Source organism: Chiloscyllium punctatum, chromosome 37, assembly GCF_047496795.1.
Source record: "Chiloscyllium punctatum isolate Juve2018m chromosome 37, sChiPun1.3, whole genome shotgun sequence".
NCBI classification, from domain to species: Eukaryota; Metazoa; Chordata; class Chondrichthyes; order Orectolobiformes; family Hemiscylliidae; genus Chiloscyllium; species Chiloscyllium punctatum.
In genome coordinates, this window is record NC_092775.1 from 44,730,150 (window position 1) to 44,747,678 (window position 17,529).

General features: G+C 38.9%; 1 protein-coding gene across 9 annotated transcripts in view; it reads right to left on the minus strand.

The window, feature by feature from the left end:
* Nucleotides 1-17,529, minus strand: part of myt1b (myelin transcription factor 1b) — a 78,884-nt gene that overhangs the window by 3,351 nt on the left and 58,004 nt on the right. For all 9 annotated transcript variants that reach the window (XM_072556732.1, XM_072556730.1, XM_072556727.1 and 6 more), the window contains 3 exons: nucleotides 15,539-15,630; nucleotides 13,538-13,641; nucleotides 7,728-7,871 (listed from right to left, as the gene is read on the minus strand). In XM_072556732.1, the coding sequence (XP_072412833.1) occupies nucleotides 7,728-7,871; nucleotides 13,538-13,641; nucleotides 15,539-15,630 (340 nt within the window). The remainder of the gene's footprint in view (nucleotides 1-7,727; nucleotides 7,872-13,537; nucleotides 13,642-15,538; nucleotides 15,631-17,529) is intronic.

Genomic DNA, 17,529 nt, shown 5'->3' on the forward strand with positions numbered 1-17,529 from the left:
TTATCAATACAGCATTCTGCAGGTACATTTTTCCCCTTCTTTGGCCATTATGTAGGAGCTCGTTTAGAGTTTTAGATGATTGTATAGCCATTGTCTTGCTTGTATTGATGACTGTATTGCTTCTACCAGTGCAGGTTTCTCTGCAGCTAAGGTGCTTTTAATACTCTTCTTAATCTTTTTTGATTCCTAAGCTAACAGACAACATTTGTCATTTCTTCTCACTAAAAATATAATAAATCCTGCTATCATTGGTAAAGATTAAATTAAAAAATCATTGGTAAGATAAGCATGTGTGGCACCACTAAAATAGTGACTAATTTCATTCTTTCAGTGTCATCCAGGGTTGGAAATCTGAGTGAACATTGTTATTAACTTAATTTATGAAGTCATAGAGATGTATAGAATGGAAACAGACCCTTTGGTCCAAATCATCCATGCCATTTTAATGCTTTATTCACCTTCAGCACTTTTCCAACAGTACCATATCTTAACATGATGCTTCATTCTAGTACATCAAAACACATATCTGGTTTAGTTAGTGTGCAGAACACCAGTTTAATTAAACTTCTCAACCAATCTACTGCTTCCTGAGTCATACAGTCTTTGTTTGGTGAGAATTTGGTTGGGTTTATTGGGATCCTATTCTCCCCTGAGAGACCAGTGATTCAGAGCTATCCTGTTTAATATCCAATCTCAGATACCTGTATTTAAAAGTTCCTGAATTTCTCCTTTATATGAAGCTTAATACTCATATTGCAAAACTTAAATCATTGCTAAATCGAGTCAAAAAACTAAAACAGCCCATTAACTCAAAACAAAATCTGGCAGATTCAGTCAAAATGTGGAAGAGGAAATAATGCACCCCAGTCCCACAGTTCCCATCTGTCACAAGAAACCTCAAATGTGCCAACTAGTCATGCATCGACTAATTAGTTCATAACATCTGTTTGTCTTGTTACCTTTAACTCCTAAACATTTAGTATCCTATGTATTAATGGTGGGGGCAGGGCTGATTGATATCAAAGCAGTGGGCTGATGCTACATACAGTCATTTCTTTTATAATTCGATGGTTGCATTCTTATAAAAATAGCACTTAAAATGTTTGCGATGGAATTGTGTTATAGCCAACACGTTTTAAAAGTTTGTGCTTTAGAAACAGCGCCACCTATTCGTCAATCACATTACAGCCAATTCACGTTATAGTAGAACAACTAGATATCTATTTTCTACAGTACTAATAGTCCTGCATCTAAATGGCTGAAATCTCTCAATTATGGTTAAAAATGACACATTTTGTGGACAACATATAATTTAGAGCCCAACACTGTAAATTAAGAACATGACAAAGTCAGGATATCTATCGGAAACATAGATTTAGGCAAAACTGATACTGGGTTTACATAATTTAGGAATACGAATTACAAATTAAGTTCTGTATGAAAGTTTAAATGCAAAGGAAAATTTAGAATATATTTAGTTAAGATGATTTTTGCTGTATTTGTAGAATTTTAAAGGATATACTCTTTAAAATGAACCATGCATTTTATCAATTCTAACATGGAAGTGTTAAATACAAGTTACCGAATGTTACTGCTATGTTACTTCAGGCACTTAAGCCACAGGCGAAGTGCCTGAAGATTGGAGGGTGAGTAATGTTGTCCCGTTATTTAGGAAAGACTGCAGGGGAATGCCTGGGAACTACAGACAGGTGAGCCATGTGTCTGTGGTAAGTAAGTTGTTAGAGGGGATTCTCAGAGACAGGATCTAGAGGTATTTGGAGAGGCAAGGACTCATTTGGGATAGTCAGCATGCTTTCTGCCTGAGAAACCACGCCTCACAAATATGATTGAGTTTTTTGAAGGGGTGACCAAGAATGTAGATGAGGGCAGCGCAGCAGACCTTTTCTGCATGGACTTTAACAAATCCTTTGACAAGATACCACATGGTCAGTTGTTGAATAAGGTTAAATCTCACAGGATGCAGAGACAGCTAGCCATAGGGATACAAAATTGGTTTGAATGTAGAAGACAGAGAGTGGTGGTAGAATTGTTTTCAAACTGGAAGCCTGTGATCAGTGGTGTGCCACAGGGATTGGTGCTGGGTCCACTGTTATTTGTCATTTATATAAATGTTTTGGATTCAAATTTAGGAAGTATGGTTAGTTTGCGATTACACCATGATTGGTGGTATACTGGATAATAATGAGGTTTATTTGGGAATGCAGCGAGATCTTGAAGAACTGGGTTGTGGGCTGAGGAATGGCTCATGGAGTTTAATTTAGATACATGCAAGGTGTTGTATTTTGGTGGGTCAAACCAGAGCAGGACTTACACAGTCAATGGTAGGGCAGAAAAGATTTACTAGATGCTACCTGGACTGGATGGTTTGAGTTATATAGAGAGATTGGATAGGCTTGGACTTTTTGCCCCAGAATATAGGAGACTGAGGCGTCATCTTATAGAAGTCCATAAAATCATGAGAGGCATACATAAGGTAGATAGCCAACAGCTTTTTCTCATGGTAGGGGAGTCTAAAACTAGATGGCATAGGTTTCAGGTGAGAGCAGAGAGAGATACAAAATATCCAGAGGGACACTTTTTTCTCCAGACAATGGTGACTATCTGCAATGGACTGCCAGAGGTAGTGGTGGAAGTGAGTACAATTTCATCATTTAAGAAACAATTAGACAAATACATGAATGGGATTGGTATGGAGGGATATGGACCAGAGACAGGCAAACGGGACTAGGCTAATTGTGAAACGGAGCGGGATGGGCAAGTTGGGCCAAAGGGCTGGCTTCCATGCTGTAAACTTCTAAGAATCTATGGCTCTATGAGCTAAAATTTATTTTGAATGAGCTTCAGATTCACACTGGCACAATGCGCTTCAACACATTTTATTCACACACCACTACCTACAGGAAAGAGATGTAAATGCCTTGATTGTAAAACACTGGTTACTAAACCTGAGTTGAGTAACCTACACTCTGGAAATTAAAGCATACTCCTTATAAATTACAGTTAACACAAGACAACATTATAAATGGGAAAATTTGTAGTCCACAATAATTACTGCTGTATGAACCACCAGCTGGATCTTGTAATTTTAGATATGATTTGCTTCCAAATATATGTTGATACTCTATGTTTCTTCACATTTATCTGATTAGCTTATTATCTGAACTGTCATATGAACTGCAAAGAAAGTTTAATTGAAAATTCAATTGTAACTGCATTAACAAGCCTTATCATTGCCTTATCTTTACAATCTAATATCTACCTTTGATTGATACAACAAACAGATTTATTTTTTAAGCAATAAAATGACTAATTATTCTCTTCTCACAATAGTTTGCAGCATGGTAACAAATGCATATTTCACATCTCACAACAAGAAGGCAGCTCCTGTAGGCAGCACAATCTGAATATCACATCTATAGGAACTGAGAGTATTCTACATGTTCTGGAGTTCTATCATAGTTCGCTCCTTTAGGAATCATGTCTACTTCTTTTAAACAATATAAACCATCTCAAGAGATGCAAATTAGTTATGGCCAATTTCAAAGCCATAACCAGTTGGGTATTGATAAAGCCACTCCAATTTAAAAGTGGGAATCAACCTTGGATTATTATTGTCTCATTTCTTCAATTTTGTGCAGGATGCTGGGACTGAAGATGGAGGTGATGGTGTGCAATTGTGAATATTTGAAGTCAGGTGAATGCCATTGCTCCTCCTAGCTCAATGCAAACATGGCTCAGATCTTCCGATGGAAAGATAATCTTTGCAGCAACTTAGACACAAAGTTGCGTGATGGGACCAAGCGGAGCTTGCAATGCAGCTAACTCTACTGAGATAACTGAAACTCCTGATGAGCAATTACTTGGTGTATGGAAACCACAGAAAAATTTCCCAACTCTGAGTTAGAATAATGAGTAAATCTGAGAGGAATGATTCCAACTCGCTTAACTCACTTGCCTACAGACATTTAGAGGAATTAGACCTACTGTACATGTCCTTGGTCAGTATTAAATTGAACAATTTATTCATGAGTGACAACTCCCTATCCTTACTACACCCACTGACCCCACCCCTCCATGGACACCTTACTCCCTACCCTCTTAATTATTTACCCACATTTAAGTGCTAGAAATCAACAACATTGAATATTTTTGAAAATAAATAACAAAAAATAACTACACTTAGAATTATTGTTACATAAAAATGATACTGACATAAAATGACAACATAAGAATAAGATAGAAGCTGCAGGACCCACAACAATGGAGAGGAGGATTGGAAAGACTGGGCCTCTCACTCTCACGTGAGGCATGTATGGAAGTAGCCAACAAAGTTAGTGGTTGAAATATGGTCTCCCTGACCTGGAGTATCAAACAGGATCCAGGAGGACATGACAGCTTTCAGACACAAAACTGGACACTCTGATGTGTCCAACATTCACCTTCACAGCATTCCCCAGGTAGGTCAACATACCTTGAAGTTACATTTATTACTCTCCCTACAGGCACCTCACACCAACTCTGAGCACCATTAACTTGCACTCAATCTCAGTCTATTGGACTTTCACATCCATGTCTCTCACCTACTCTTTAGAAATTTCACTCTGCAGCACATTAGCTGTTATCTGCACTCATTACTCTATACTTCCTCTCTCTCAGGACAAGACAGTACACAATATGGCTAGAAGCAGAGACACATGGTGAGAGGAGGGATATGCATGGACACCTGTTATACTGGAAAGAAGGTCTTTTTCAATGAGACTGCTGATATAGTTGGTGCGATTTTAATAGATTTTATAATATTTGGAAAATATGTACTTGTTTTATAAAAGAAAATTGTAAGGATTTTAAAGAGATTGCTTCAATTGTAAGGGGGTCAGTTATATTTTATTTGGGTAAGAAATAGCGGTTCCTGTGACTTGGTGACCCTTGACCTGAAAGCAGTACCAACAAAAGGAAAGTAAAAACATCAAAGTTGTGTTGTCAGACACCAAGGAGAGCTGTAAGCAGAATGTAAGCAGCACAAAGATGCAGCCACAAAGAGAAAACAAATTGAAGCAGAAAGGGAAACACAGAGTTTATATGAGAAACCTGTGAAAGCTCAATGAAAAACCTCATTCCCTATTTTACAGTAATTAGAAAATACAACTCAAGATGATCTCAGTTAAGCATTGCATGAGCACAGTACAAGTAATTGAACTCTGAAAATGGTATGAACAGTTCAGGTACACTAGTAGCTACGTTTATCAGGGATCCAGATGGCAAACAGGGTGCGCTGGTTAGTTGGTTGAAAAAAACCCAAAGAAAACTATGTTATCAAGACTGTTCTAACCAAGGGGATAAGACGTTTGTGGGTGAGCGCCTGCTCAGTATTAACTATCTGGGAATGATGGATAAAATTTGGTTGCTGGTGAGTACAACTTGAGGACCAAATCCATTGAGTGGAAAGTGAGAGATCCCATGTTTTGCAGGCTAAGTTGGAAATACTGTGTGATTACATGCAGTGCCGCATTTGAATGAGGAATGATATGAATCCCTGTGATTTTGTGGCACATGCCTTTGTTGTATCAACTATTTAAGGTTAAATTTGCCATTGTATTTGAAGTATGATCTGTTTATTTATTTTGGTTTATGATACCCTGGATTGTATCAGTAACATCCTACCATGACAGTCTTGGCTCCTGGGGCACTCCCTCTTGAGATGTGGTGTTGCTTCCTTCTGGGTAGATCTTAGTATCTATTCTCTCTGCCATTTAAAGAGGCATGCTGGCTGAGGAGAATTCAGCCAGTGCTGCTGGTGTTGTTCTTGATGCTGACAAAGCAATTAGCAATGGTACAGCCTCTACCCTTGATTGTCAGCAAAGTTGGAGCTGCTTAAATTGCTTCCTTGCCATCCCGAAGGCTGATGATAGAGAAGTGCTCCTGAAGATAAGTATCGGCTTGATAGGTGGTATGCTTTTAAAAAGTTAGCAATCACCAATGATAGCACTATCTGATGGAAGAAGTGTTTTGAACAGTAGTCGCTCAATAGATAGAGCTGGAACCTTCAGTGCAGTTGATAAAAGCTCTCACAGCTTGTCGGTTTCACTGAAGCTCTCTCCACTGTACATCTACCTGAGTGACCCTGGAGAGTTGCTGATAGATTGGAATGCAGCTTACATGGCTCAGAAATTCAGGTTTCAGTTCTAAATTACCTTTGAAATGGTTTCTTAACAATCACAACAACTTAGACATTATTTATTCATTGATTTATCATTTGCCCTCCTCTCTTTTAAGCCATTTCTGGTGAAATACAGTGGAGGGATCCCAACCTGACATCATTTTCTTCGACTTCCCAGCTTGTTTATTTCCTGGGAAAGCTACTCCTAACACATCACAATATCTATGCATGTGTGCAATTGTTTGTTATCGATCCCTCTTTCCTAAATCTCTTTTCGCTTTTCCCATGTTAAATGGAGTCACCACAATGCTAATTGATCATATCAGTCACTGGATGAGCCATTCATTTTATTTGGTGGGTTGCTTTATAGCAAGGTATCTGTCCTGCTACTAAGACTCTCCATTTTTTTCACACTGGGGATCAACACCAATGCACAATATTTCAACAGAGCTGCATCAATCAGAGAGAGACAATTGGTGATGGTTTAACCTGAAGGTCACCATGCCTCAGGTGAGGGGTAAGGTTGAGAAGGAGAATTCTTCATGGCAGTGTTTGTCTGCACCAATACCTCAGTTCCCTCCTGGCCAACAACCCAAAACAGTGTGGGTTAGAGGCAAGGGTGCTGCAGACTGAGACACAATACTCCCAGCTTACAATTGTTGCTTATGGATAAGGGGCTGAAAGATATACTCTACTATGTCATGGTTTTATGTAAAAAAAGCTTGTGACCAAGCAATGTTGTGGAAGGCCTTGATACAGCTAGTTCAAAATTTGAAATTTCCACTTGAAATACATAAGCTTAATGTTGGACTGTGTGTGAACAATTTCAAGCATTTTAATTATAAGCTCCTAATAATAAACATTTGTTTTATTTTGGTCTTTGGCTGCCAACTCCCAGGTGTAAGTTGGCTGAGGCTGGTGACTACATTAATGCATTCCTGAAACCTTGGTCAGGAATGTAAGTGCAGCCAGTAAGTTTCACAGATTTAATGACATGGAATTGAATTACAAAATGAGTAACAGGAAAAATAAGCAATCATGATATCGCAGATATAAGTGCATGGACCAGTTGTGATATCAGCCCAGCAGATGTTTGCAATTTGACTCATGGCTAAATGCACAAGATGACGGCAAAGATTATGTTGAGTTCCGAGGAGTATTAATTGTATTCTGGAATCATAAATCATAAATACAATCAATCAGATTAAAATTCTAATGCTGTCCAAATGACTCCCTTCATCAATACAAAACATTTCTTGTGGAATTATGGCACCGGACTTTAACTTATTATTGAAAGCATGAAGAAGCAAATAAGCAGGTGAAATTTCATAAATTATACACCTTATGAATAATCTTATAGGCAGAAAATTTGTGGGCACATTCATTTCAATGTTAGAATTCTCAATATGTGCTCTCAGCAGGAGAAACACTGCATCAGCAGCACAAATGTATAAAATTATCTGCAATATCATCAGAATAATACTCAGCTATGAAAGACCTTGACAGAAGCAGATAGTGAGAGAATATAACGCACAACAAGCTTGCTTACCATTTGAGGCAGTTTTATATCAGCAAGGCTACGTATCAGTGCCTGACTCAACCCAGCCAACTCTTTGAATAAGGCTTCATTTTGCTCTTCAATCACTTTATTTTCATCCTCGATAGTTTTTAAATTTTTTTCCATGTTAGAAATCTGAAAGGCATTAGTACTGAGTTTTAGGACTGTGGTTCGGTGAATGTTAACATACCTTCAATTTTGTCATTAGTCTGTTCCTTTTTTCAATCAACCTGTTCAGACATATTATGATACACTCTGCGGCAGGTAGGACCTACTGGTCCATAGGTAGAGGCACTACCACTGAACCACAAGAGTCATACTAATCTGGTTAATTAATGCATTTATACACACACAACTATTTCAATTGCTCCTAGTATTATTTCAGCTGAGTAAAAATTAAACACATGAAAACAACAGATACTGCTCTTACTATCAACTATGATGATGCTGATGAAATACACATTATGAATAACTTATTTTTACAAAATTTTATTCCTAAAAATTATAAATATAATTTTATATTATAAATTACAAAAATATTTCAATGTGAATCTGACAGAATTTATAATAACATTAAAACTGTCTCCACACGATATGAATGTAACTGACTTCATATTTACAAGATGCACTTCATATATACAGCCCAAGACCCAAGGAAAACAATTCAAATTGAAAATTACAAGAAGTTCTACAAAAGATGCAGAATTTGGATATACAAGACTACACTGTAATGTGCCTCAAACCATTTTCAATACTCCTGTTTTACAATGTGCATTCTTTGTATGGCAGACAGACTGAGGCAATTCTACAGTTCCCAGTCCCCAATTGTATTACTGCTGAAAAGCCTTCAACAACAACGTTTTCCCATTGCGCCTCTGCAGTAGCTTGTCCAAGCTTTAACATGTCACCTCAGCATGTAGTCCACAATCTTGGAATATGCCAATATGCAGCACTCAATCAAGAACAGCTCCTGTGACTTGAAGACCAGCAAGTTTGAGATGGCTAGAATACAAGAGCAGGGATGTGCTGCTGAAGCTGTGTAATGCTCTGGTCAAAACGCAGTTGGAATATTGTGAGCAGTTTTGGGGCCCATATCCAATGAAGGATGTGCTGGCCAAAGGAGGTTCACAAGAATTATCCTGGGAATGAAGGGCTTGTTATATGGTGAGCAGTTGAGGACCCTGGGCGTGTACTCGATGTGGAGTTTAGAAAAATGAGGGCGATCTCATTGAAACTTTTAAAACTGAGAGGCATGGATACAGTAGACATGAAAAAGATGTCTCCATAAGTAGGAAAAACTAGATCCTGAAGGGACAGCCTCAGAGTGAAGAGACAACCCTTTAGAACTAACATAAACAAGAATTTCTTTAGTCAGAGGGTGGTTAATCTGAGAAACTCATTGCCGCAGAAGGCTATGGAGGGCAAGTCATTGAGTGTATTTAAGACAGAGCTAGATAGATTCTCAATTACAGGGAGAAGGCAGGAGAATGGGGTTGAGAGGGCAGATTGAAGGGCAGAGCAGACTGAATGCCCTTATTATGCTCCTATGTCTTATAGTCTTATTATGAGCAGACCAAAGCACATCAGTGTTCATTCCTGGAATGTATAGTGTCCTGTGTCACAGAGCTGCTGGGGTTGAATCTTGACAAAAATCATTGCCTTTTTCTCCCTGGTGTTTTGGAATTGATGCATTTCCCCTGTTCCTCTCTTGCCTTCTGAACATCTTTGAGGGTGAAGAAATCTCTTGATGTTCGAGTCGATTGCATCCCATCAGAATGTGGAAGATTCAAAGAGTTCCTCGATGTTTCATGGTGTCAGTAGACTCACGTTTAATTTACATGTGTCCTGGACATACCTCTCCTCTTCCTGTTGATGACATTCAGCCAGTAGGAGGCTATGGTCAGAGAGGAACACTGACTTGGTGTTTGTGTCTCATGCATTCACATTGGATTCATCAACAGGAAGCCTACGCTGTAAAGTACAGTCCTGTCTCACTTCAATCAGGTGTAACTATGCTGCGCATTCAAGCAACGAGATATGATTTGTGCGACTCAAATGCCAGGCAATGACCATCTCCAATAAGAGACAATCTAATAATTTCCCCTTTACATTTAATGCTGTTTTTAATCACCGAGTCCCCTAATATTAACATCCTGGGGGGGGGGGAAATCATTGTCCAGAAACTCAACTTGCCATAAAAATACAGTGGCTACAAGAGTAGGTCAAAGGCTAGGAATATCGCAGTCAATAACTCATCTCCTGACTCCACAAATCCTGTTCACCCTCTACAAAGCACAGATTAGGGATCTGACGCACTATTCCCCACTTACCTTGACACCATCCAAGACGAAGCACCACATCCATAAACATTCAGTCACCCCACTCCCCGATGCTCAGCATGTGTACTATCTACAAGGTGCACAGCAAAAATTCACCAAGAGTCCTGAGACAGCACCTTCCAACCCCATGACTATTTCCATCTGGAAGGACAAAGGCAGCAGATACATGGGAACACCACCAGCTGTAATTTCCTGTCTAAGCTACTCACCACCCTAACTTGGGAAATATATCGTTATTCCTCACTGTCACTGGGTCAAAATCCTGGAATTCCCTCCTTAAAGGCACTGTGGGGCTACTTATAGAACATTGTCGGAGTGGTTCAAGAAGGAAGGTCATCACTACGTTCTCAAGAGCAACTAGGAATGGGCAATAAAAAACTGGCCCAGCCAGTAATGCCCATATCCCATGAGTGAATAAAAAAAACTCCATCTTCAGGGTTGCTGAACACACTGTGCAACTGAGTGTTTTTGATGTTTCCATCCAATGTGTGAATATGGCATTTAGTTTGCTATTGGGCCTGCTGGATCATCCAGCTGCATCGATGATACCATTGAAATCATTACCCAGGATGACTGGCTGGAAATCACTTGAAAGGCTCCTCGGCCTCTCTTTTTCAGATCTCTTCATGAGCTTGACTTGGTGGGGAAAGTCGAGGGACTCCTTCCTAATGGTCACATTCATTTTTCTGTGTACAGGTCCCTCCTTTATTTGCTTTTTGTGTATAACTGAGGCTGCGGTTTGGGCATCTCTTCAGATACGTCACACAGGAAACATTACTTAGTTTGCTTGCAGTCCTTTGCCTGGTGGCCAACCTGCTTGTAGTTCTTCCAAAAGACATTACTGCAGTTGGCTGTCACCTAGCCAGATTTTCCATTTGGGAGGCAAAGCCACAAAGGATGGAGGGAGGGGGAGGACTGCTCCCATATCATTGACCTTCGGAGCTAGCTTCACCTACCATTTATTGGTCCAGGTTTCAATTATATCTTTATCTTCAGTGCAGTTCTTAACTTTGTCAATGTACCGAATTAGGAAGGTGAGGACATTCTTGATGGGAACATATGTATTATAAAGTTGCACATTCACCACTCAAGCCTATTGGGACAGCAGATTAATGAATGGTTCTGCTGTGAGGATTTTCAGCTGGGCAGATTCTTCTTGTCCTTGAAGAACTTTATACAGGTCTACATGTTTGTGAAGGTCACATCAAAGTATCCAGTGCTATGGAGGTCCTACAGTCAATGGATGCCTGATGCTTCAAATCCACTTGTTTCCAACAGATTGTTCCTGATGAAGAAAATTCAGTCTACTGTGTAGATTCTTCACCAACCTTCATCGCCATCCAAATTGTGCTATGTATGCTTTCTGATAATAAATCACTGATAATAAATCACACTTTCCTTATCATGACCTATCCCTGCCAGGTAAGTAACTTGCCTCAGAAAAATAAACTTCATTTTACACATTAATGTAAGAACAGAGGGACATGACAGATCCTAAAAGTTCTACATCATGGGAATGTTTACTGCACGTAGATAAACTCAAATAAGTTACTTTTACTGCCTTTTACTAAGAAAGAGACTAACATTAGCAGAGTAACCACATAAAGTGATAATAACTGAAAAATACAAATGGGAAATTGCATTATTAGCAGATTAGTTGCCATGTCAAGTATACAATCAATGGTACATTGGGCTGGATTACCTACTGAGGGTAGGTTCCCTTCACTTCAGTTTAAAACCGGGGCTGAGCTTGCCTCTGCTTAGCTGGCTCACTCTGCTTTGGTATTTTGAACAGCAATCCATTAATTAATATGAGCCGGGTCTTCAGTTCTTCTCAAGAAGGATGTCCCGCATCATGAACCTGCTGGCCAATAGAGACTTACAACTCTCTACACTGAAGTGCCAGCAGGACTCATGGTCACTGCTAGTATTTCAGGTAGGTCAAGGAGGTGGCTTCCAGCAATATATCTGGACATTCAGAAATGTCCAGGTTATTAATGGGGCCAGACTGACATGTCCCAGCAAGGTTGGGTGGTGGGGAGAGGGGAATCTGTTGGACGTGGCGTGGAGGCAGCAGGTGTGGGGAGGAAAAGGGAAGAGACCCTCCATTTGGCACTGGGTATCTGGAGAAAAGACAGTATTGGCAATGGCCTAGTGTATTATTGCTCAAATATTAATCCAGAAACTCAGCAAATGGTGGAATTTGAATTCAATAAAAATCTGGAATTAAGAGACTAATAATGACCATGAATTAACCGTCGATTGTTGGAAAAACACATCTGGTTGACGAATGTTCTTTAGGGAAGAACATCTGCCATCCTTACCTGGTCTGGCCTACATATGACTCCAGACCACAGCAATGTGGTTGACTCTGAACTGCCATCTGGGCAGTTAAGGATAGGCAATAAATGCTGGCTTAGCCAGAGCTGTGAGTAAATAAGAAAAACTCCCTGTTCTCACTGGCAATCTGAAAGCTTGAACTCTCTGGGCGCATGGGAATGGCAGCCTCCTGTGTTGCTCGTCATATCAGAGCGGAGGTGGCATGAGGCTGTTCATTGGACTTTTAATGGCTTCTTATGGGCCTCAATTGGGTCAAAGCTGTGAAACCCACTTGATGGCTCCCCTGTGGCTTGTAAAATCATCCTAGGGGCTAATGGCAGGCATGTCAATGAAGACAGATCAATTTATAAAACGCAAACAGAAGTTGCTGGAAAAACTCAGCGAGTTTGGCAACATCTGTGAAGAGAAAACAGAGTTAATGTTTTGAGTCCAGTGACCTGTCCAGTCCTGAATTACTACTGCTCATGTGTGGCTAATATTTTAAATCTAGCCTCAAATATTGAGGAAATAAAATCTCAGTTTGGTACCTGTAATGGTCCAATGTAATATGAGTTTGGAAACTTCAATTATGGTAAGGTTTAGAACATAAAATTGAAATGAATTGGTAATTCATTGAATCAGGTATGGGATATATTTATCACAGCTATCTGACAGGGTGCTCTTCTGATGTTGGGTCAGAGTACAGACCACTTTACTCTAAAACCAGCTACATATATTGCATAGGAGCTGGAAAGATCACAAAAGAATATCTTCAAGCTCTCTAAGTCAAAAACATTTTAAGGTGATGTTTCTTACAATATGATATAAAAATCCAGTCTACTCCAACAGGTATGAAAGATTTAAAAAAAGGCACTTTTCTTAATACTTTCATTTTTTAAATGTTTACTCTGCAGGCTAAAACATTAAATAATTGGCTTTCTGATGAAAACTTACCAAACCGAAATATTAACTATTGTTCATTATGTCAAATTTCCAGTATTTGTTAAAGTTACTTGTGCATTTAAGGTGGTATGTTTTGATGTTAGCAATTTATTCATATACTTCTGTTGTAAAAGCATTGGATCAAAAATATCTGTAGTAAAATAAAGCTTTCTTTGAATTAGCACCCTCCCGTAATTGTACCTGTGACTGCAATTTCACCATATTGGATTCCATTTCAGTGTTGGATTCATTTAACTCATTGATCTCTTTGTCAAGTTGCTTAATTTCTTCATCATTTTCAATTGCTGTGAGAACAGAAAGTGAATTAGAGAAAGTAGTCATTGTTTCTACACAAAATCTATGAAAAGCTGTTTGTATGACATTCCACTATTCATGCTTGTAATGGAGGTGTTAATCCCTTATTTTGAAAACAAGTCCATAAGAATACATTAAGTGCTTGCCGGGTGTTAGTGCCAACATTCATTTTCTAGCATGTAGATAGAAAATGTAGACATTAAAAGGGAAGTAAAGGATTGGAAAAGCTTTTATTTTTCAAAATATCCTCCTTTTAAATCTCTCTAGATATTAAACAAAAACACGAAATTGCTGCCATCTAAGACACTACTAAATGGCAACTCCCTCCTTCCCTTCCTCTCCAGCCTACTCCAGTGTTGTCAATTATAAAAAGCATTGTAAAGTAGCTCAATCTCTGTGAAGGTGACCATACGATACTCTGGAGTTGGATGACTCTGAAGAGTCATAACGAATTTTGAGAATACAAACTTAGAGGTTGGTTAGCATTGGTACAGCTTTTTGGTCTCACCTACTGAATTCTGCAATGGAGCCACTTTCAAATGATTTCTTCCTTGGCTATCACTGCTAAGATTGAATGTTGAAAGAGACCTTATATAAAAGTTTCCAGATTGAACATAAAATTGACTATCTAATAAAAAGTGCTGAGAGTATAATTTTTGTATAAAAATAAGTACCTCTGAGCAATTTTCTTCCCATTCGAGGCAATCACTCTGTTGGTTATTTTCTCCCACAATACAGTTGTTAATATGATACCAAGGAAGCAGTTAACCAACTATGCCATCAAGGAGCCCTAACAAAACTGAAGTAAATGGGAATCAGGGGGAAAAAACTCTACTCTAGTTTGAAGTGATGGGTGACATAAAGGGAGATACCTGCAGTTGTTAAAGGTCAATCATCCCAGTCCATACATGACTGTATAGTTTCTTAAGGGTTCTGTCCTAGACCCTACTATCTTCAACTGCTTCATCATTACCATCATAAGGTTAGAGGTGGGGATGTTCACTGATGATTGCATTATGTTTACTAGCCTTTGTGGCTCCTCAGATGCTGAAGTATCTGGCCATCTTAAATAAGACAGAATCCAACTATTACCCTTTAAAATTCAATAGCAATACCATCTTTGAATTCCCTACTATCAAGATCCTAGGGGTTACCATTGACCAGAATCAGTACTGAGAAGGCCGAATAAATATTATGTCTACAAGAGCAGATCAGAAGCTGGGACTCCTATATTATGTAACTCACCTCCTGCATCATCAAAGTCTGCCAACATCTGCAGTACACAAAACAAGAGTTTGCTTGAATACTCTCACTTGCCTGGAAGACAGCAGCTTCCACATCACTCAAGAAACCTGACACCATCCAGTACAATGTGACCTGATCGAACCGCAACTTGAACATTTACTCCTTCCACCACTGACACACAGTGACAGCAGTGTGTACCACCTACAACATGCATTGCTATAATTCACCAAAGCTCCTTAGACACCATATTTCAAATGACCTCTACCACTTAACAGAATAAGGGCAGCAGATACATGGGAACAGCACCAGTTGCAAGTTTCCCTCTTGATTATTACACCAGTATTTGTTGTCATTGGGTCAAAATCAAAGGCATTTAGGGATGGACCAAAAATGCTAGGTTGCCTTGCAGTGCCCACGTCCTATGAACAAATTAAAAAAGGAAGGCCATGCTTTTACAGCAACCTATTAAATTAAATATTTTGTTTAATACTGTAATTGTTGCAAATTCTAGGGTTACCAATTATGTGATTTTATCCATTTTCTCTAAAAGCTACCAATCAGTAATCTTACAAACTAAATTTCCACATTTTAACAACTCAATGGAAAATTGCATTGATCTTTTAGTTTTCTTGTAATTCTTACCGTCACTAGCTCTAAATTTGGTAGTCAGTAGATCCTCCCCTGAGAATTTTGCTTTCTTCATGGCCAAAGTAGCCCTTGGACATCCAGAAAGACTTAAAATAAAGGAAAAATAAGTTACACTAGTGAAGGAGTCATGAAGGTAAGTTTGGAAATAGTTTAATAATTTTGTACACACATTTAATCATGCACATGTATCAAAAATCAAAATTAAAGTATGAATAATGAAGCATAATAAACAGATGTCTCTTGTAAAACACTTCACTGCTTTAGAGAAGAGGTTGGATATACTGGTCAGTGAAGTCTACGTATGAATGCTTAATGTTTGTCGGCTACCCTCTGTCTGCAGTAACTTGACGCAGGCTAAACAGATTAACCTGCTGCTGAAAGCCAATTTGATACTGGTTTCTGACTACTCAGAGTTTTGTATAATTTACTAGTTACAAGTACATATGCAACTGCTTTTTTCAAAGCTACACAAGTCTCAACTATATTCCATTTTACTCTGCTTAAAAACACCCTGTTAACCTCTTCATTCTTGAAAACAATTGCTCCTTGAAAGTGCTGATATCTCCCAAGTGTGTGACATTTCCCAGATTACAGATTTCCACCTGTCACAGTAGTAAAATAGCAAATCAACGATCTGTCTTTTAATTTTTCAATTTGTCTGAATGTAACAGAGTTAAGTGAATTATCCTCTCCAAAGCCTCTCCTGTACCATCCATTTTGGTGGGACTGCACTTGCCTGGTTCTACTTTCACCTGTCCATCATCTCCAATGGCTTCTCACACTGGGTGCACATCATACAGCCTATATAGCCTGCTCTGCCATTCAGTATAGTCATAGTTGATTGAAAGATTCAACTTCATTTTGTCATCCTGTTAATTCCGTGAGACAGCAAAAATCTGTTTATCTCAGCCTTTAAGATATTCAACGATGGAGCATCTACAACTTTATAACGGAGAAATTTCTAAAGATTCACAACTCCTTGGGTGAGTACATTTCTCTTCACCTCGACCCTAAGTGATTGACTCCTTTTTCTGAGAGTGCGATCCCTTATTCTAGATTCCCAATCAGTGGAAACAAACTCTCAGGGTCTACCTTTTCAAGCCACTTCAGAATCTTGAATGTTTCAATGAGATCACTTTTCATTCCTCAAAACTTTGAAGAATGTATGCCAAATGTACTCATTTGGGGTGAATCAATTTGGAAAAAAATGGCATCTGTGATATTGGAGGCCACATGAGGAATCTGAGATGGATCATCCGCTTGGAAGTTCTGGATGAATATTTGCATTGATGTGTTGGGTTTCCCCATCATTGAGTTATTTGTATAATTCACCCAACACCATTCACCACTGGATGTGCAAGATGGCTTAGCTTAGATCTGAGCTGTTCATTGTGGGATTGCTTAGCACTGTCTACTGCATGCTGCATCTGCTGTTTGGCGGGTACTACACCTGCCATGTTCTCCTGCACTCTTCACTGGATCAGAGTTTATTTCCCAGTTTGATGGTAATGGTAGTGTGGGAGTTTTGCCAGGCCTTGAGGTTACAGTTTATGTTTGAATATAATTTTGTGCTATTGATGGCCCACAGCTCCTCACAGATGCCAAGTTTTGAATTGATCTTTTGGGAGTTGGACCCTTTAGCATAGTGGGAGTGTCACAACATGATGAATGATGTCCTCAATGTGAAGACAGGACTTCCTCTCCATATATTCCTCATTTATGTCTATGTTTTGCTTCTTATACACAAACAATTCTCTATCTAGACTAATGTATTACTCCCAACTCCAGAAAGCTTAATGTGCCAACTACCTTTTGGGGATAACTTTGTTGAATGCTTTTGTAAATTTAGGTATACTACAGCCACTGATCTTCATTTCCCGAAAAACTAGGTTCACTCTTGAAACAACATGTACTTTTGTCAAACACAGTTTTCCTTTCCTTTTGACTTTTTGTGATCATATTATTATTTTCTAAATGCATTGGCA